This window comes from Pocillopora verrucosa, chromosome 10 (assembly GCF_036669915.1).
Source record: "Pocillopora verrucosa isolate sample1 chromosome 10, ASM3666991v2, whole genome shotgun sequence".
NCBI lineage: Eukaryota > Metazoa > Cnidaria > Anthozoa > Scleractinia > Pocilloporidae > Pocillopora > Pocillopora verrucosa.
In genome coordinates, this window is record NC_089321.1 from 11,944,500 (window position 1) to 11,965,555 (window position 21,056).

A 21,056-nucleotide genomic window follows, 5' to 3' on the forward strand; every position below is an offset into this window, starting at 1 on the left:
GCTGGGCACCATGTTAGCACGGGACTTCCGGAGGAAATGAATGATGCCTTGAAGCGCTGATGGACACCCAAATCACAATATCTGGGGCAAAATGGTCTGGGTTCTCTGTGAGTTCACGAACCTGGATAGATAATTTAGGTACAGAACTCCATGCCCGGTTCGCAGGAATTAAATATCACGTTTATTTCGCAGCTTGAGACTTGAAATAGACAATATGGACAACAATTGCAAAAGGCAAAATTGGTTAACAGAATACAAAAATATAAAAACGCTTTGATTTTGACAAGGGGATCGTGGCCAATACAATCTTGGTAAATTTGTGGTTGCCGTGAATGAGATCCAGGGCTAAGCACACCAGTACAAAGCATGCAACCAAGAGGTGGGCAGGAAGAAAAAAAAATGATTCCAAAACATAAACAGAAGATAATTTCGAGGGATCCAATGCAAAAACAAGACATGGCTTAGGTATCTAATACTAGCCAGCAGACATTTGAATCATTTTCGTACAATAAGTGCTGTTCTAATTTTCACAAGATCACAGCCAAACTCTTTGATCAATTTTTAGTCATCTTAATCCTAATATGGTGACTTTCGCAGTTGTACATGTTAGCTTTATTATGATAAACCTAGTTGTTACACATATATATTTTAAATTCAGTATGTTTTAAGGCTATTTTCTGTTATAACGTACGTATTTTGAACAAGCTTTCCAGCTCACTAGACGCTACGTGGGAAAATAAACGATTAATTTATGGATTGATTGATTGATTGATTGATTGAAATTGAACCATTCTATAAAGCCATTTGTCAACGCATCTGTGTCATCGATCGAAAAAATAAAGTTAGTTCTGTGCTCAAAAGTCGAAATTGACGGTGGCATATTACATAATACAAGAAATCATGCTACAATTACCAAGGAGTCAGTGTGAGACTTAAGGCCAACTTGTTGGTATGCTGCAGACACTGGACACCATCTAAGTGCACCGTGATGTCTGTGTGAGACTTGATGCCGACTTGTTGGTATTTTGTAGAAACTGGACACCATCTAAGTGCGCTATGATGTCTGAGTGAGACTTGATGCCAACTTGTTGGTATTTTGTAGAAACTGGACACCATCTAAGTGCGCCAAGATGTCTGTGTTAGACTTGATGCGAACCTTTTGGTATGTTGCAGACACTGGACACCTTCTAAGTGCGCCAAGATGTCTGTGTGAGACTTGATGCTAACTTGTTGGTATGTTGCAGACACAGGACACCATTTTAGTGCGCTATGATGTCTAGTAAGACTTGATGCCAACTTATTGGTATGTTGCAGACACCGGACACCATCTCAGTGCGCCGTGATGTCTGTGTGAGACTTGATATCAACTTATTGGTATGTTGCAGACACTGGGCACCAGTGCGCCATGATGTCTGTGTGGGACTTGATGCCAACTTATCGGTATGTTGAAGACACTGGACACCATCTAAGTGCACCATAATGTCTGTGTGAGACTTGATGCCAGCTTGTTGGTATGTTGCAGACAAAGGGCACCATCTAAGTGCGCCATGATGTCTCCGTGAGACTCGATATCAACTTGTTGGTATGTTGCAGACACTGGGCACCATCTAAGTGCGCCATGATGTCTGTGTGAGACTTGATGCCAACTTGTTGGTATGTTGCAGACACTGGACACCATCTAAGTGCGCCGTGATGTCTGTGACACTTGATGCCAACTTGTTAGTATATTGCAGACACTGGACACCATCTAAATGCGCTATGGTGTCTGTGTGAGACTTGATGTCAACTTGTTGGTATGTTGGAGATACTGAACACCATCTAAGTGCGCTATGATGTCTGTGTGAGACTCGATGCCAACTTGTTGGTGTGTTGCACATGAGAAGACACACAGGGCTTGCACTGTAAGTATCCCGGAGAGCTCCATACAATTCCTTATAATAAAATTATAAGGAATTGTATGGAGCTTTTTTAGCGTTAGTCGAGGCGTGGAGGGTGTTGTCACGTACGATCCTTGCGAGGTGTTTTTCCCGACACTCTTCTGACAGAAGAATGTCGCGTAAAGAAAGCAAACCAGAAACGATTGAAGAGCAACTCGGGCTTTCACATATCATCAAGTTCATTAAAACGAGCATTGAATTTCCTGCACATCAACAAGCCTTTGTTTTATACTTTTACACCGATCACGAGCTCATTTGTGTTTCGGAAATAGATCAATCAGCTACATAATGATGGCGGAATTTGTGAAGGAATTTGAAGATGAAGAAGAACGAAAAGAGCGAGCTATTAAATCACGAAAAAACACTCCAGAAGAAAGAAACAGACAGAGAAAAGAATGGAGAAAGAGGAAACAAGGGAAGCATATGCCGAATTCAACGAATAAAAATGTTGAACTACAATCACTCAACCGCGAAGCGAATAAGTTGGTGCCTTGTACTTCTGAGGCTAAGGAAACGAAACTGCTTCCTTCGGACCAACATTTTGAGCCACAAAATGTCAAGAAACCCCATATCCTCGCGCTTAAACCAGGCAGTGAAGAGATGAAAGAGGCCTTGGGTGGTTGTTCAAGAGCTGCTAAGATGATTCAAATGGCTGTTGGTGCCGACGCAGTTGTCTCGCAGAAACCTCGTGGGAAACGTCATCAAACCTTTTTAATTGGAAAAAAAACCACAGCGAGCAATGGATCCAGATTTGAACCCAAAGAACTCAGGCCAGAAAACATTGAATACTTGTCTAAAAATCCAGTTGGGAGTGGAAGCTTTGGACAGTGTTTTCTCGGGCGCTATCGAGGCTTCGACGTTATTGTCAAGCAAATGACTCACAACGAAAAGTCAGAGGATGAAGAACGAGCAAGGAGAGATTTGCTCTGCTTTGGGGGACCATCCACATCTACCCATGATTTTTGGTGTTGTTACAAAGGCCTCACCATTATGCCTTGTGACTCAATTTCATGGTGTTCAGCGTGAAAGTGTAACTCTCCATCAAGCGGCCGATAACAACGCAGTTACTAAAGCAAACTGTATTTCTATATTTAAAAAGATATGCAGTGTTTTAGACCACGTGCACTCTAAAGGATACCTTCAAAACGACATCAAAGGAAACAATGTTGTACTAGAAGGGCGACCCTAAAAGCCGGAACGGTGGAACGGTGGAATGGCGGAATGGCGGAATGGTGGAATGGCGGAAAATGACCCCAAATCCTAAAACACGGAACGGATGTCAGGGCATGTTGCACAAATTTTGTACAAAGACACCAAGCGCTTGGCTCATTTATCCCCACGACGATAACGCGCGTGACTAAAATTAAGTGTTATTAATTTTTTTCTTTTACTGAGTGGTATAAATAATAATGAACCATTATGCATGAAAGATAGCTGCGTTTTCGCGTTGTAAACCTGTTTAGTTACCTTTTGTTAAGCAAAATTTGCCATGAAACCAAACTCGACATACCACATTACAATAAACAATTGTAACTTTGATACGTTTCCTGGTCACGTCTGTATTGATTTATTGAAACAATAACGTCTCATATGCTTGTAAATGTGAGAACATCACAGGAACGTTTTCAGGCTTCTCAAAATATGACAACGTTCAGCCCCAGCTCCAAACTTAGACTAGCGTGAGAGCAAGCCCTCGTTACGAGCCCTTCAATACGAGCGTTTTTTCATCCACGAATAAGTTTTGGGACTTGAGTAACACTAGTTGAAGAGAGGTTTGCAGGGTGTCACGCGCGTGGGAATTTCTCATGGCGTGAAAAGACAAAAGAAAGTTAGAAGAAGGAAGCCGTCAAGAAGAATTTGAAGAATTTCTTCGCGACCAGGTGTCCAAAACACCACCATCCTACTGTGAAATTTACGGCTTACATATCAGCTGAAGAAATAAACTTTCTAAACAAAAAAGAGGCTATTTCACCAATTCGTTCAGCGGATTTCTTCTGTTCCTCAACAAATTGCAAATCGTCAACTCTATGGCGTTTAAATTGCCCTTTCTGAAAGGGAAGTTTAATTCAGACGGATCTTTGGATTGTCATGGTTTACCATTATTCGAGTGGAAGCAGTTGCGAGGCAAAGAAGAGGCTATCGGTCGAGGATCCTATGGTTTGGTTTTTGTGGCGAGAAACAATTCTGAGAAGGTCGTTATCAAAAAACTGTAAGGTGAGGACGAGAAGGAAAAGCGTCTTTTCCTCAAAGAGGCAAAAATACTCCATGGGAATAAAAGTGAACATATCGTTAGGTTTCAAGCTGTGTGCATGGAACCGTGTGCAATGATGCTTGAATATTTGTTTTTCGACTTCGCTCCCTTCTTCAAATTCTTCTTGACGGCTTCCTTCTGCTAACTTTCTTACGCTAGTCTAAGTTTGGAGCTGGGGCTGAACGTTGTCATATTTTGAGAAGCCTGAAAACGTTCCTGTGATGTTCTCACATTTACAAGCATATGAGATGTTATTGTTTCAATAAATCAATGCAGACGTGACCAGGAAATGTATCAAAGTTATAATTATTTATTGTAGTGTGGTATGTCGAGTTGGTTTCCACATGCTGTGCGACTTTTTATGCCGCGACAAACTCATGGCAAATTTTGCATAACAAAAGGTAGCTAAACAGGTTTACAACGCGAAAACGCAGCTATCTTTCATGCATAATGGTTCATTATTATTTATACCACTCAGTAAAAGAAAAAAAATTAGTAACACTTAATTTTAGTCACGCGCGTTATCGTCGTGAGGATAAATGAGCTAAGCACTTGGTGTCTTTGTACGAAATTTGTGCAACATGCCCTGGCATCCGTTCCGTGTTTTAGGATTTGGGGTCATTTTCCGCCGTTCCGTGCTTTAGGATTTGGGGTCAAATTCCGCCGTTCCGTGCTTTAGGATTTGGGGTCATTTTCCGCCGTTCCGTGCTTTAGGATTTGGGGTCATTTTCCGCCGTTCCGTGCTTTAGGATTTAGGGTCATTTTCCGCCGTTCCGTGCTTTAGGATTTGGGGTCACTTTCCGCCGTTCCGTGCTTTAGGATTTGGGGTCATTTTCCGCCATTCCACCATTCCACCGTTCTGGCTTTTAGGGTCGCCCGTACTAGATCGGCCCTCAGCCTCTGGGGAATTCAGCCCAGTTCTTATTGACTTTGGAAAGAGCCTTAAGGTTTCATCTGTTACGTTGTACCGCAGAAACGGCACCGTTATGAAATGCAAAGGGAAAAGCTATTTAGCCCCTGAGGTTGTTAGTGAACGACTCTATGGCGTTGCCAGTGACATTTTTTCATTAGGAAGAATGCTTAAGGCGATATCGTCTTTGTTGGGTTTTTATGAAAGGTGAGGTGAGGCGTGAGTGGCCCAGTGGTCAGAGCGCTGGACTCTGGGTCGGACGGCCCAGGTTCGAGTCCTGGATGGGGCACTACGTTGTGGCCTTAAGCAAGTCGCTTCACTCACCTTGCTTCGTCTTCTCGGATAAGACGTTAAGCCGGAGGTCCCGTCTCCTGCAGGGTTTGGGATAGGAGACGTTAATTTCCCACGCACGAGATTACTGTGTGATGGATGTCCTCCCCTGGGTTGGGTTGGGTGGGTTTGTGAGGGCCACAAGTTTATTAGCTATGCTATTATGTGTTACCCTCGTAAAATAAAGTCTTTATTATTATTATTATTATTATAAAGGGTCCGAGAATTGGTTAAAATGTCAACCAGAGATAAGCCGTCAAAGAGACCTAGCCTTTATGCTTTCTCTCGTAAGATTGCTGATGTTAAATTTTAGGTGTAGTATTTTCCAAGTCAGCAGACCTAATATCAGATAGAATCGCATGATTGCATAAAATCTCGCCTTCTTATTGGTTGACGAGGCGAGTTGTTTAGCGGGGCTAAGTGATATTGTTTCGCATCCACGTATACATAACAAATACAAGTAATGCTGTTTTCTTTTTATCTTGTTTTTATTCAAATATGTGATTCAAGGAAAATCCATTACTTGGCTCGTGAATTCCGCGTTAAATTGCACTTAAAAACCGATATCGCACTCATCGCTTCGCGTATCGCTTTTCGCGTGCAATTAAATGCGGAATTCCCTCGTCAAGTAATGAATCTTCCTACAATAGTTTCATTCAAGGTTTAGTTACTACAATTTCAGCGATTTTAAAATGAAGGACAACTTCTTCCCCATGATTCTGCCGCAAGAAATAGTTTATGACCCAGCTTACGTGAATAAGAACCTATTGACAACAGGATAATTGTAAATCATTTTTTATCAGTTTATTACCCTTAACGTGTGAACTACATCCGATTTTGAGGGGACAAAACGGCTTTCTAATGACTGCTGGAAGGGAGAAAATATCTTTCTTAATTGGGTGTAATTCCGTGGCACATTCAGTTTCTTGGCGATCGCTGCCAAAAAGCTGTAATGTCGTCTCAAAATCGGAGCAATTTTGTCCGTTTATGGACAAAATTAGGCATAACAGTGCTGGTCAAAAATAAAATATTTCGTACCAAAAAGTATCATAGTAACATCTTTGTGTAATTGTTTTATTCTGCCACGTTATTGAAAGAAGGACATTTTCTGTCTTTTAAAAGTTGCTCATTTAAATAAATATAACGCAAGAGGAGTAGCGGTACAAAAATAGTCAAGGTGCAATCGAATCGAAAAAAGCAGATCTAACGCAAGGAAAACAATAGTGAATAGTGAATAGTGACTTTTTGCGTGACTTGCACAACTTCTTGAAAAAGACATGTAGCTCATCCAACTTGCCTTGCCACTGAACAAGGCGAGGCTCCATGTCAGCTTTAATATCTGCAAAATAGCCAAAACCTGAAATAAGACCTGAGAAAGACTGTAATGAGAGGCCCTATATGTTATCACATCATTCAAATAACTGTTGCAAGTAAACATTTTGTTTTCCTTGGGTAAATATTTTTGAGGAATTAAAAACAAAAAGCTCCTTTTGATGTGGCTAAATATCATTTAGGCAAAGTTAAATTGGAGCAAAGCTGGTCAGTGGGTTCACACTAACCTTTAAGGTACCAGCTCCTAAGCTCATCATTAGCAATAAGTTTAATTATTTTAATATTTTCCAAACTCATTTTCCAAAATTTTTATATTTCAGCATAAAACACTCAATAAAGTCATATTATAGTATGGTAAATCTTCTTTAGCTAGTGAGAAAAAATCAGAACTTGTAACCAAAGAAAAAACAAAGTGTTATTACTTCTGTTGTTCTACAAACCTGAGCCTTCCAAATCAATTATCTCAGTATGTGTACCAAAATCTCTTACAAAAGTGCCCTTGCTTAAAGCTTCTGAAAAGTACTAAACATTTGGAAAAATGCATTAATTACATAACATTGTGCTGCCATACCAATTGAAGAAATGTTCCCTCACACCAATTTCATTGTCTTAAAGAGAATGTCTGCATGTCTTTATGCTACTTAAAGGACAGCACTTTCTAGAAAAAACTGAACTGGGTTACAGTCACTCATTAGCAACACTAGGTTACACTGCACCCATGGATGTGCCACCTAAAGTGCAGCCTATGTTAATTACCTTTAACTAAATAAGACACTGGGTTACACAGCACCCATGGGTGTGCCACCTAAAGTGCAGCCTATGTTAATTACCTTTAACTAAATAAGACACTGGGTTACACAGCACCCATGGGTGTGCCACCTAAAGTGCAGCCAAAGGAAGTTACCTTTACTAAATACAACACTGGGCTACACTGCACCCATGGGTATGCCACCTAACATGCAGCCTATGTTAATTACCTTTAACTAAATAAAACATTAGGTTATACTGCACCCATGGGTGCGCCACCTAAAGTGCAGCCTATGTTAGTTACCGTTTACTGAAGAAAACACTGGGTTACACTGCACCTATGGGTGTGCCACCTAAAGTGCAGCCTATGTTAATTACCTTTAACTAAATAAAACACTAGGTTACACTGCACCCATGGGTGTACCACCTAAAGTGCAGCCTATGTTAGTTACCGTTTACTAAAGAAAACACTGGGTTACACTGCACCTATGGGTGTGCCACCTGAAGTGCAGCCTACAGTAGTTACCTTTAACTAAATAAAACACTGGGTTACACTGCACCCATGGGTGTGCCACCTAAAATGCAGCCTATGTTAGTTACCTTGAACTAAAGAAAACACTGGGTTACACTGCACCTATGGGTGTACCACCTAAATGCAGCCAAAGTAAGTTTCCTTTAACTAAAGAAAACAATGGGTTACACTGCACCCATGGTTGTGCCACCTAAAGTGCAGCCTATGTTAGTTACCTTTAACTAAATAAGACACTGGTTTACACTGCACCCATGGGTGTGCCACCTAAAGTGCAGCCTATGTTAATTACCTTTAACTAAATAAAACACTAGGTTACACTGCACCCATGGGTGTGCCACCTAAAGTGCAGCCTATGTTAGTTACCGTTTACTAAAGAAAACACTGGGTTACACTGCACCTATGGGTGTGCCACCTAAAGTGCAGCCTACAGTAGTGACCTTGACCTAATTAAAACACTGGGTTACACTGCACCCATGGGTGTGCCACCTAAAATGCAGCCTATGTTAGTTACCTTTACTAAATACAACACTGGGCTACACTACACCCATGGGTGTGCCACCTAAAGTGCAGCCTATGTTAATTACCTTTAACTAAATAAAACACAAGGTTACACTGCACCCATGGGTGTGCCACCTAAAGTGCAGCCTATGTTAGTTACTGTTTACTAAAGAAAACACTGGGTTACACTGCACCTATGGGTGTGCCACCTAACGTGCAGCCTATGTTAGTTACCTTTAACTAAATTAAACACTGGGTTACACTGCACCCATGGGTGTACCACCTAAAGTGCAGCCTATGTTAGTTACCTTGAACTAAATTAAACACTGGGTTACACTGCACCTATGGATCTCTAACTATAGAAAATTCTGTGTTACTCTACACTTTAAGGTGTGTTAACTAACAGAATCAGACATGCTAAAATTAAACAATGGTTCACACTTCAATCCTGAGCTCACCTATATTCCTACATGCAGTAGCTTTCAGTTAATGGAGCTCCATTAATTTCAAGCTGCTGTGTGATGGAATTAGTCATAAGATGGGCAAATTACATAGGAGACTGTAGCAATTAAAGAAATACTCACAGAGGTATTTGATTTCTAAAGCGCACTCCGACGGATCGTCTGGACGCTGTATGAACTCAATGAATACACATTACCAATGATCTTGACTACATGATGTTAAATCAAGTTGCAAGTATAAAAATAATAGTTGCTTCTTACTAACATCAACACGAGCCTGGTAAAATGTAACTCTGTTAAGGATCAAATTTTTTGCCGTGTTCACATCTTCATACGGCTTCTTGAATTTATCCAGTGGTAGGGCAAGTTCTACAATTTCTTCAAGGTGTTGAAGGATTTCCCGATCTGTTGGACCTGAAACACAACAGCATGAGAGTAAATTAAAAAAGAAAAAAAAAAGATTTTACCTAAGACCTATGGAAAACATCTCTTGAAAACATTATTTTAGGAAATGTCTTACCAGACATTGAACTGACATGGATATTCTGCTTTGTAATAGCAGACTGTTGATCTGACTTCTTCTTTACTGAGATGTGATCGCCATGAAATGACTCTGGGCCATAGTTTTTCAAGGCAGCATTGGCCTCTGCTAGGGAATCTACCCTGAATCTACCCTGTATGCATGAAGACCAACTGTTCAGTGTTGCGCATCTCCATATGGAGAGCACAAAGTTGAATGTTGCAAAGCTCTTCGTCCAAAAGAAAAAACCAGATCATCTCATATACCAGTTGATCTACAAGACAATTTCAAAGAATGATTGATTTTCTGAAGCAATGAATTATTTCATGTTTTTCTCTAAAAATGTTTTTCTTTTTCTTTTTCAATTACCAAACTATGAGTACTCCTTTCCTGACAGTATGAAAACAATTTTTGGCAACCTTCCAAGTTTGGCAAAAGATCCTGAATGAGGATTTTAGTTTACTAGCAACAATTAAAAAAAAAAACCCCAAACTATACACTTAATTTCAGTTCATGCTTTAGTACAAGTCATTTCCCCATGGCTTACAAAATTCATTTTGTTATGTAACAGTAAGAAAATCCCCTTTATGTGTTTGAATGTAATTTAATATGACAATGATCAAATGCCTACACACCTTCCCATGTTGCATTTGCTTCTGAGGCAATCCAGGCATGTCTCATCTGGAGCAACATCATGGCATTTGCAACCCTGACAAAAACAGGCACACTATCAAATAATATATAATATTATAATTTCAGATAGAACTACACATTTATCATGCTTCTGATTATCTTCTTCAGAGTTCATGCAGATTTTTGGATCCAAAATTCAAGACTTTTCCCAGACCTTTTTTCCAAAACATCAATTTATTTTTCCAGACTGAAGATGGTCAAATAGGTGATCAATAGAGATCTTGAAAAATGCAGAAACCAAGCTTCTTTCATGATGCACTGCAAATGTACAATAACCATGGTGCAATTGTGAAACTTCTCATTCTGTGATTGAATGTCTTAGCTACAGGCGAGATTGAATTGACCACAGGAGAAAAAATGAACTTATTAAGCACTTTTTCTAGCTATAAAAAAAACTCCAGACTTGAACTATTTTTCTAGACATTATCTTCAATTTCAAGACTCTTTCCAGGTCTGGAAAATCAAGACTTTTCCAAGAATTTATGACTCTGTGTGAGCCCTGTTCTTTTTACAGTACATGTATTCATACTTTCAGTGATTTTTAAATGTTTTAAAAGCAGAATGACCTTTAGAGAAGTACTTTACAACTTTTTTTGACTGAATTAAAGCTACTTGATGTTTCTATCACTCACTAATTATTTTCCCAAATATTGGCAAAGATCAAAGTCATCTGAAATCACTGTAAAAAAAGTTGATGAACTGATGCAGCACTTTTATGTACCTCAACTTTAACAGCACAAGTTGCAGTTGCCCCATACTAATTTCTATATCATTTGAGTACTTTACCCTGATAGCATTGCAGATGAAACAGAACTCGACACTGACACCTCTACCACCTAACATGAATGAAGCATTCATCTTCTTCATCAAAAGAAGTACCAAGGTCTTGTAGTCCAGTACAACTAAGTTTGATAACAGAAATGGGAAAGCAAAAGTTAACATGCTAAACTTTCCAGGAAATTTATCTCTAATGTATCTAAAGAAAAGGGTAGTCAAATCAATTTCTGACGTAAAATAGTAATAAATTCCAGGTTTTATTTCTTGCTGCTGCAGTTAAACCTTGAACATGTTTTACAATATAAAAAACTCTTAATTTACTATAGTTTGACTACTGCTTCAATCTAGTTCTAGTCAGACTACCAACTGGGTAGAAACACAATAAATTGCTATAAATAGTATCATGAACAAGAAGTTGACTTTTAAAGCAAATTCCAAGACTAACATTGATTCTTACCCAGAAATTCAACGGTGTAATGTCTACCATCAACTGTCATTCCTTTTTCCTTTAATATTTTCTTCTGGTGGTTGATGTCCTCAAAAAGAATCTTGAGGTTGTCTCTGTCAACAAACAAAAACCAAAAATCTATACAGTCATTATTATATTTAGTGCATTAAAGCCAAATTAGGGATATTGATATCAATCCACTTAGATCTCAGAGTGGATGCATGACCTGGTGATATTGCAACTGAGTGGGGCTTACAAAAATCTGTCATTGTGTTATTTAAGTTAAATGCACATACAACCACAAGCATATTCTAGCCAGAAGGTAGTAAAGAGTTCAAGCAAGTTGCAATTCACAAACCTGTCTTCTTTACAGTTGGCAATTGTCAATGTGTAGACTGATTTTGCACTTTGCTGGCTATATACAGCACCATCACGGGGAACAATTCCAAACAACATATGAGCTCTACCTGCAAAACAATTTTTTACACTAAATTAGTCAAGACAAAAACTGCACCCTTCACCAACCCATTTCACCTTACACATTATTATAATGACCACCTTCCATACAAAGAACTGCTTGCAAGGCCAAAAAAATTTAACAGTTATAGTTATTTTGATTTGGAAGTACAACACACACACACACAAAAAAAATATGTGGATGATTATCATACGGCTTCCAGCATATTTCACCAGCTGAAAAAGAGCTTACCACTGGCTGAAATTGCTCTGGAAAACAGACCTAGGGTAATTTTGAAGACGCAGTTGAGTAAAACGCCCGCTCAAGTAATAAAAAAAAGCCTGCTTATCTTTTCCTGTACAAGGCTTCGCTTACGAGAATAACTGAATAAAACAAAAGAAAGAGCTGCTATAAACATTGAGGCTCGCGATGGAATAGTTCTTTTTTTGTTCTTTTATTCCCTTAGCCGGGGCGCCAAGTATGAATATTAATATACCGACGTAAGACCAACGTAACTAAACATCTTACCCCCGTCCTTCTGAGCCCTGTGATGTTTATCACGGATTGCCACGTTTTCGAAGAAACTCTCGCCATCGCCTGGAAAAGGACAAGCTTCCAATCAGGAACTCTCAGGCACGCCACGTACTTCGACATTGTGTCGTCGCCAACTAGCTCTTCCACACTCCTCTTTACTCCCATTTTTACAGCCATCTCTTCGACAATTTCATTGACGATGGCCTTCGCTTCTGGGTCGCCAAATGCGCACATGTTCGAAAGCACCATCGCCAAACTTTCCCTGTTTCTTTCGCACACGTTATGCACGTCCTTGATGACGCGACTGCTTCGCTGCTTCATCAACAGCACCTTTTCTGGAGTATCCAAATCTTCCTTTTCGCTGATCTCCTTTAGATTTGGGGAAACATTCTTTTTTTCAGCTCTTTGCGAGTTTCCACTGTTTGGGGGTGTCATGGCCACAGATGATGTCTTGTTCGTTGGTGTCGTTGGCATTTCCAAGCATCGTGAAGCACGTGGTCGTTCTTTGTTTGCTTGGCCTTCATTTTCTTCGTCGATAGACATTTTACTGAGATATACTGAGTTCAGCAAATCTCTCAGCTGCGAAATGAACTCAGAGCTTTCTGAAGAGGAACGGCGAAGCAGAGTGGTTATCAACCCAAACGAGGAACAGACAATTTCCGTTGCATTAGAGGACTTCTTGTTCGAGTAATGGTGGCCATCTAGCAGCCGAATGTGGGCACTGTCGATTCTTTGAAAATCGCTTGGAAAACTGGCGACAACAGGCGACCGCTTAAAGTATTACGTCGGCGTTGATCCACAAACTTTCGAACTTAGAATGAACTAAGTCAATTGTGGACTTAATTCAGGGCTGATGACCGGAGTGAAGGGCGAGAAACCCTTCCTAGGTGCCATCTCTACTGCTACTGAATCACGCGTTTGAAACACGAAACTGCAAAGAAAAGATAGGCGGGCAAAAACCATGACATTCGAATATCGACATAGTAACATTATCCAGCTGCTAACTCGAGAGTGTTGATAATTTAAGTTAGTCGGCCCATGACATATTTAATGAGATTAAATCAAATTAACTTCGGGATTATCACACCTGAAAAAGACGAGCCCAGCGGGCTTAATACTTACAGTGCAAAGCACTTGTGTCTTCTCATGGGGGTGACACTGGGCACCATCTAAGTGCGCCATAATGTCTGTGTGAGATTGGATCTTAGCTTGTTGGTATGTTGCAGACAGTGGGCACAATCTAAGTTCGCTGTGATGTCTGTGTGAGACTTGATGCCAACTTGTTGGTATGTTGCAGACACTGGACACAATCTAAGTGCGCCGTGTTGTCTGTGTGAGACTTGATGCCAACTTGCTGGTATGTTGCAGACACTAGACATCATCTAAATGCGGTATGATGTCTGTGTGAGACTGGATCTCAGCTTGTTGGTATATTGCAGATATTGAGCACCTTCTAAGTGCGCTCATGGGCAATGCATGCAGACCATATGAAGAAATCTTTTGTACAGAAAGTGGGCGCATTAAAAAGAACGAAGAAGCTTCCTGTTAAAGTGCTGGAGGAAATTAACTTCAAATCCATTGTACCAGCAGTAACTTATGGTATTGTGGTGTGGGGAAACTGCAGTTACCCTATTATGAACTCTTTAAACCTTGTTCAAGCGAGAGCTACACGAGTTATCCACCAGGATAAAAAGTCTTGAAAAGCTAAATTGGTTGTCAATTTCTTATACATATAAAAGAAGACTCCTTCTCCTGATGCATGATATTTTATATGATAAAGTCTTATATTCCCCTTTTAATTTGAAGTTAGTCAACAGGCCATCACGCAGGGGAGGGTTACAGATTGAAATCCCCAGGGTGGAGTACAAAGTGGGAAAGGAATCACATAATACAAAGGCCCTGTAATCTGGAATTTTATTACTAGGTTGATAAATTTTAATGTAAACGTTCAAAAAGACAGTTTTAAAATTTTACTTAGGCTCTCACAAAACATAAACAGCTTCTCATTCGAAGCACCCATGATAGCTATGAAAGGCCGAGATTTTGTATATTTTAAAGTATTATTAATACTGTACGTAAATTTCTAGATTAGTTTGTAACTTTTATTTGTCAATGAACCTCATTTTACTGACTTGTACTGAACTGAAATACCATAGAGTGATTTTACAAATTTTTTCGTTTATTTCATATTTTATTAGTTAATTGTAGGTTCACATCAGCCTGATGGCTGCCACTTTCGTAACCTACATCACTAAATAAAACGATGGATTGATTGATTGATTGATGTGGTGTATACTATTTGCCAACTTGTTGGTTTGTTTGAGACATTGGGTATCATCCAAGTGCACCATGGGTCAAGCAGAGGCTAAATTCTCATCTATCAACGACACTCGCTCCTCAACTGTATTTACCTTCTTGAATGCTGAGTTTGTCACCACAAACATGACTGTGACAGCTAGGAGGATGAGTGTGACACTCAACGAATTACCCAATTTTCCTACAGGTGGTAGTTTTGAGTAGCTGCAAAAGTTAAGAGTGTAAATATCATCACATTAATGTATTACAATGTCCTGAATGCTACGCGTTCTGTGATAGCCATTTTTCAATGATCTTTACTTTGCCAAAAAAAAAAAGAAATGTTTTGAAAAGATTCGCCCGATTTTATCAAAGTTAGTAAGTGAAGGATTGGTCAAAAGAAAATTAACCATTAGAGGACTGTACTCCTTCGGTGTCAGCGAAAAAAAATCTGTACTTGAATCATTAAAACTACTAAAATTGTCAGTTTACAAGTACTCACTTGGGGTTGAAAGAAAGCTTTTCATTCACTCCCAATAGGCAACTGCCGATGGCCATCATAAAAATAAACACCCCAAAGAACACATGTACTTTCAGGTAAGCTGCACGAAGACCATCAGGCAACTTGGGGAAAAGAAAGCTCACAAAACCAGCCAGAATCTGTGGAGAAAAAGATGACTACAATAAGGAAAATAAAATGGTATGCTCTATGAATCTAACAATTACAGAACTACGTTCTCCTATCTCGTCAAACGGTCGTCAAGTGGTCAAATGTCAGAAAGTAACCGGTTTTAGCTTAGAAAAAAACCATGTACAGCCATTTAAGGAATAAGTAAGCTCTAAAACCATACTTTTATATCTGCATGCAACAGTTGACTATATGTCAAGGATGGCTCTTGAGAAAGACGATTTTAGAAGGTTTTCAGTAATCTTGAAATTTCGTGTTACAGGAAATTGGGTCGCGGCGCGCATTGTATCAAGGGTGAAAATGAGCCTTTAAGCCAGGGTATCCTGTCGATTTACTATTCTGCTTTGAGCTTTATCAAAAATGTTTTATGGTTTTAAAATTTCGTTACGGACTGGTTTTTGTGGTTGTTTATAATTCCAGTAAGACAACTTGGCCCTAACTAAGCCCGCCACCTGGCCATATGAACGTTTGCACATGCACAGACGTTCGACCGCTGTTTTGCCTCGATGAGGAGAAAGAAAATGGCTTTCGATAACTGACCTGACAACCGAAGAGGATGACGGTAGACAATCCACACCAGCTATGTACGCTGTAGAGATTAGGATAGCCCATGTGGTTGTGGAAGTCAAACACAGCCTTAACACCCCAGACTGCGATTCCAAACGCCACTAGCTGAAGACCAAAATGAACCAGCTTTACATAGAATTTGTTTTGGTGACTGAAGACTCTAAATACAATCATGGCTGGAACAAAAGGATAAAAAATCTACTGAGCTCCTTTAGATTGTCATGGTAGCGAGATGAACTTCTCATAATGGCAAATGTGCTCTTTAATCAAAGGTCTTTCACAAACCTAGAATGAGTTGCAAAGTTTCGACACCAGTTACTTATTTTGAATTATTTCTAAACCTTTTATTTACCTCCCCCTCTCTCCCATTTCAAGTAAAAGTTTTTGTCCTGAGAGGCGCACAGATTACCGAGAGCGAAGCTCAAGGAAAACTATGAGTTTCGAAGAAGAGATGATGTCCAAGGACAAAGATATGAGTACGTACAGCTTCGAGCCAATTATCTCAACCATCGGAACATTTTTTTTGCAGTGATCGGAACAAAACGTTTCACTAAGGGCATATCACAAGTACTCCCCTGTTTTAGAAGGTGCATATTCGAAAAAATAACACGTTTATGTTAATCGCAAAGAATATAAAATATCTGATGGTTTACAAAGAGCTCAGATACTTTTGATGGTTATTTACGTCTTCCACCATGAAATCGTCGGTTAAAAGAGGTCGTATCGCCGCGAAGTCTCATTCCCGGCTCTTCTTTGGGGTGTCACGCAGTGATCTTTCAGTATTGCATGACATCACTAAGCCCGAGTTCCACAGTAAACCGACCTCTTTTGTTTGTATGTTTTGTTTAGCCATTTCAGGTCTCAAGGGAATTCCCTTCTTTATGCTACTGTAAATGAGACGTACATAAGCAAGTATGTAAGAGGAAATTTGAAGGGAAAGTTCTCTAGAATATTATCACATGACCTGAAAATACAGGCTAAAGAGGCTTTGAGCGGCGCGAACGAGTTACCGATGTACTACAGAAGATTGGAAAGCAGTCAGGCGGGTAGAGCTACATCCTGCTTTTCAAACTGCCCGCAAACATCCATAAGTCGATAAACACTAAACAAGGACCTGTTTTTTTGCAGTGCGCACTATCTCCCGTCTTAATATGCGCTCTCGTCGATTACCTTGTTAATTACAACATGCATGGTAACCTCTGCATCGGGAGTATTTAACAAAAAGAGAAGCCTTGACTGTGCTCTGTTCTGTTGCAAAGCACCCAGGAAGCGGTTAGAGCACAAAAGAAGAGTAGGGGGAGACACTCGACTACGTCTCGTGTTTCTCCCTACTTCTTGAGTGCTCTAGCCGTTTCCTAAGTGCTTTACAACATAACAGAGCACAGTCAAGGCTTCTCTATTTGTTTTATAATAAAGAATCCGTTAAATTCCCCACGCATTACTTTCAATTTTCAAAACAAATGTTTAATTCCAAAGCGAACAACAGTGTCGTCGCATGCTCTATACTCTCAGAGAGCACGCTACAATAAGCCAATTAGAATCCTTGTCATAATAGTTCAAATAATCTGTTTGCAGTGACTGAATGTGGCTTTCCACACAACGCACCGGAAAGGACATGAGAGCAAGCTCTTGGTTGTTCACTCGAAGAGCGGCCGATGTAATTTCTGAGGCTTGTTTCATTACGATGACCGGAGATCGCCGTGATGAGCTAGCCGCGTTGGACCTCAGCATGATCACGGTCGCTCTGACACTGTCATGATTGGTATGAATCTTATCAGTTATGCCACTTTGACTATATTTTTTCATCATTTCTGCTTTGCTTTTGAACACGAAACTACATGAACTACACGAGTGTTAGCTGTGTTTGATTTCTATTACCGTACGCAAGCTTGTAATCTAAGTGAGTGTGAAAACCATGAAAACTTGAACTGTCCATTTCGTTTTCCCTTTGAGGATTTTCGTTTCTGCTTACGTTATAATAACGTCAATTACGGCACCTGGCATGTTTGCAAACCTTTGTTTGGTTGTTCTGTTGCTATTTGTTGACTCCGAAATTCACTTTCAATTAAGGAAAAAAAACTAGAGAAAAGTCACGGAAAAGGGCGGACATGGTACAATTTGGCAGATGACGTGGCAGCCTTAGCTTAGCTCTATGCTCTATACTCTCATAGAGCACGCTCTTTCAACCAATGACAGCGCACGTTTTATCCGAAATTTATTATAATTAACAAATAGAGAAGCCTTGACTGTGCTCTGTTCTGTTATAAAGCACGCAGGAAGCGGCTAGAGCACGAAAGAAGTGTAGAGGGAAACACGAGACGTAGTCTAGTGTGTCTCCCTACTTCTTGAGTGCTTTAGCCGCTTCCTAAGTGCTTTAAAACAGAACAGAGCACAGTCAAGGCTTCTCTATTTGTTTTATAATAAAGAATCCGTCAAATTCCCCAAGAATTGCTTTCAATTTTCAAAACAAACCTTTTTTCCAAAGCGAACAACAACGTCGTCAGCATGCTCTATACTCTCATAAAGCACGCTACAATAAGCCAATCAGAATCCCTGTTGGAATGGTTCAAATAATCTGATTGGCTGTACAAGACTAAAGCTGTCAAAATGTCAAACCATCAAATTTCAGAAGTTTCACATTCTGCAATAGTTTACAGACCAAAATAGTTCGGCGTGTCGAATTTAACACTTTTGTCTGAAGTTTTTTAGTTTATAATACAGAATCTGAAAGTGAAATGTTCGGTGAAATTCGGCCGAATTATAGCTCAGAAAAACACGCAAGTATTTCAAATGACAAGTGGAAAACAAACACTTCAAGGCAATGACAGCACGTGTTATATCCGAAATTCATTATAATTAAAATTAGCGAATATAATTGTGCAATAATCCAAAATTAAAATTAAAACCTGATTACGATTACAATTTGTTTTCATCAATTTATTGGTTCTTTTCACAACAGTCAAGCCAAAGCCAGAGGCTTAACCGGCTCATGGCAAGCAGAGGAAAAAGATTTACATAGAAGGAAAGCAAGACTTTAAAGTAAATCGCAAGAGCAAAACATAGCACGAAAACTTACATAATGAAGTCCACTGCTTCAGTTAAGCTTCAAAGAAACTTACCTTCGCTATAGAGAAATACCATGCTAATCACCATGCAAAGAGGATGGTAGTTAGACTCGCGAGCTGTCCCATCCCAAGCGAATCCTCCGAGGTATTTCACTGTCCATGTACCGGTCAGTGCTACCGCCAACATCCCTAAAATTATAACTGCACCAACCGATAGGGAGAACACAATTATAGAACGCATGGAAGATGTGCGATGTTGATCACCTGGAGCCTTACTACAATGTTGTTCACTTCGCCGCTTAGAGTTTAGGTTAGGGCACGTTTGTTTGGGTCACTTTGGAAAATTCGGTAATTCTAACCGTATTTGAGTGTTGTCGATTCTTTTCAGTTTCCATTCAGCGGAAGTAGGAAAAAGCATGTGACAAACAACGAATAGCCCCCTGTAGGGAGGGGGTAAGGTAGGTGCTATCTCCTCATTCAATAAATAGAAAGTCACTCTCAGACGTTTTCTTGGACTGATTATGTAAGGGCAAAGCAGATGAATTAATACCAAGCATAATGACCCTAAATCACCCAAGAAATTCACACGATGCAAAAGAACAACCACTTGAGCGGGTAAATTTGTCCTTATTCAGAGCTGATCCAGATCTATTTAATAATGTTGAGAGCACGACTGTTCATTCCCATGAAAATCTTTTTGTTTCACGCGTTGCGCAACGTGAAAATATTTGCTTATGAGCTGTCCATCGTCGAGATGTTGATCACGTTGGTGTAGATTAATAATTAGCAAAAGAGAGGTGCTTTTTGCTTTTACTGCAAAAAATTAAAAGTTTGGCCAATTTACGGATAATGGTCAATATCGTTCCATTGTTGTCACCTGTAATTTTTTAACGATTAATTTTTTTGCGACTATCAGTTAAAGAGGCGGGCATTGGGGCCTATTAGAAACCGCAAAACCGTAGTTAAAATCATCCAATACCGAAAAACCGAAAAAAAATTCGATCAAAACCGAAAACCGCAGGCAAAACTGTCGAAACCGATACATTTTCATATCCCAGTTATTAAAACCCTGATCGATCCGATACAGTGGTGACAAGTGGAGCGTACAGAGTAAACTACACTAATTTCGTTACAGGATTTATGAATGCCATGGACTTGGCATTCGTATTTTCTAGTATCTGCTTATATTAACAGCTGCACTCTCGTGAACCTCGAGCGTGGTCTCTGCGGACTCAGCAGCTGGTAGGGGAGCCTAATTAAATTAAGGAAATTCGCACAAAAGTCCTCTTTAGAATTGCAATTTTGCAGTCGCTAAAAGCTATAGCTCTGGAAAGTTTCATCGAAAATCCCTAATCTAACATTTCCATTTGCGAACTAAGATCTGAACGTTTGGAGATTCTATTGGAATGTTGAATCTATCAGTCACATGTGGCCTGTAACTTGGTCACCAACTTCGAGGTGGCGTTGATAAAGAAACTGTGCAATGTTCTGTGCTTAACCTTACCCTACGTGTAGCTGTACCCTCCCCTCATGGCAACGTCTTCTTCATAACATGGCAAATGTTCGAATCCAGGCTGATTTCATGCGAGCCGAACTTGCGGGCTAAGGACTCCAGCAAATCACAAGACTGAGATGACATAAAGTAAACACGGAGGGGAGAAGACATAAATTAAGTGAATGAGTCTCTTTACTTCTTCTTGGGAGCAGTTGTTGGGTTTTCATTTCCTTCTGGTGGCGACACGTTTCTCGATACATTTTTATGGAAGTAGAGGCAACGCAAAAGTTTCATTTAATCAGAGGAAGGGCAAGAGTTGAGCTAAAAAGTGCACTGAAAAAAAAGCCCCAAAAATGAACGAAATAATCTACAACATTGTCACTGCCTTTTTTATGATTCTCTCAGTAATAATGTTTAAGTACTTCACCGTAAATATTTGATCGTAATTAATCTCTCGAACGTAACCAACACTAAATGAAGCAGAGAAGAGATTCATGAACAAGATCCACAAAGAAATGG

General features: G+C 39.8%; 1 protein-coding gene and 2 pseudogenes across 1 annotated transcript; 1 reads left to right on the forward strand and 2 right to left on the reverse strand.

The window, feature by feature from the left end:
• Positions 1-2,228: 2,228 nt before the first annotated feature.
• Positions 2,229-5,741, forward strand: LOC131786861 (uncharacterized; annotated as a pseudogene).
• A 156-nt stretch (positions 5,742-5,897) lies between these two features.
• Positions 5,898-13,345, reverse strand: LOC131770040 (uncharacterized; annotated as a pseudogene).
• A 1,004-nt stretch (positions 13,346-14,349) lies between these two features.
• Positions 14,350-19,448, reverse strand: LOC131776210 (transmembrane ascorbate-dependent reductase CYB561). Its single transcript, XM_059092379.2, has 4 exons — positions 19,097-19,448; positions 15,951-16,153; positions 15,225-15,382; positions 14,350-14,947 (listed from the first exon to the last, which is right to left on the reverse strand). The coding sequence occupies exons 1-4, from the start codon at positions 19,281-19,283 to the stop codon at positions 14,782-14,784; spliced, it is 714 nt and encodes a 237-aa protein (XP_058948362.2). The 5' UTR covers positions 19,284-19,448; the 3' UTR covers positions 14,350-14,781.
• Between the last annotated feature and the right edge of the window lie 1,608 nt (positions 19,449-21,056).

Bases quoted from the DNA above. Each gene is read 5' to 3' on its own strand.
- LOC131776210 (XM_059092379.2), bottom strand. From the start codon at position 19,283: ATGCGTTCTATAATTGTGTTCTCCCTATCGGTTGGTGCAGTTATAATT. The intron at 15,383-15,950 runs GTCAGTTATCGA...TTTTCTCCACAG, and splicing joins TCATCCTCTTCGGTTGTCAG to ATTCTGGCTGGTTTTGTGAG. The intron at 14,948-15,224 runs GTGAGTACTTGT...TAACTTTTGCAG, and splicing joins AAGCTTTCTTTCAACCCCAA to CTACTCAAAACTACCACCTG.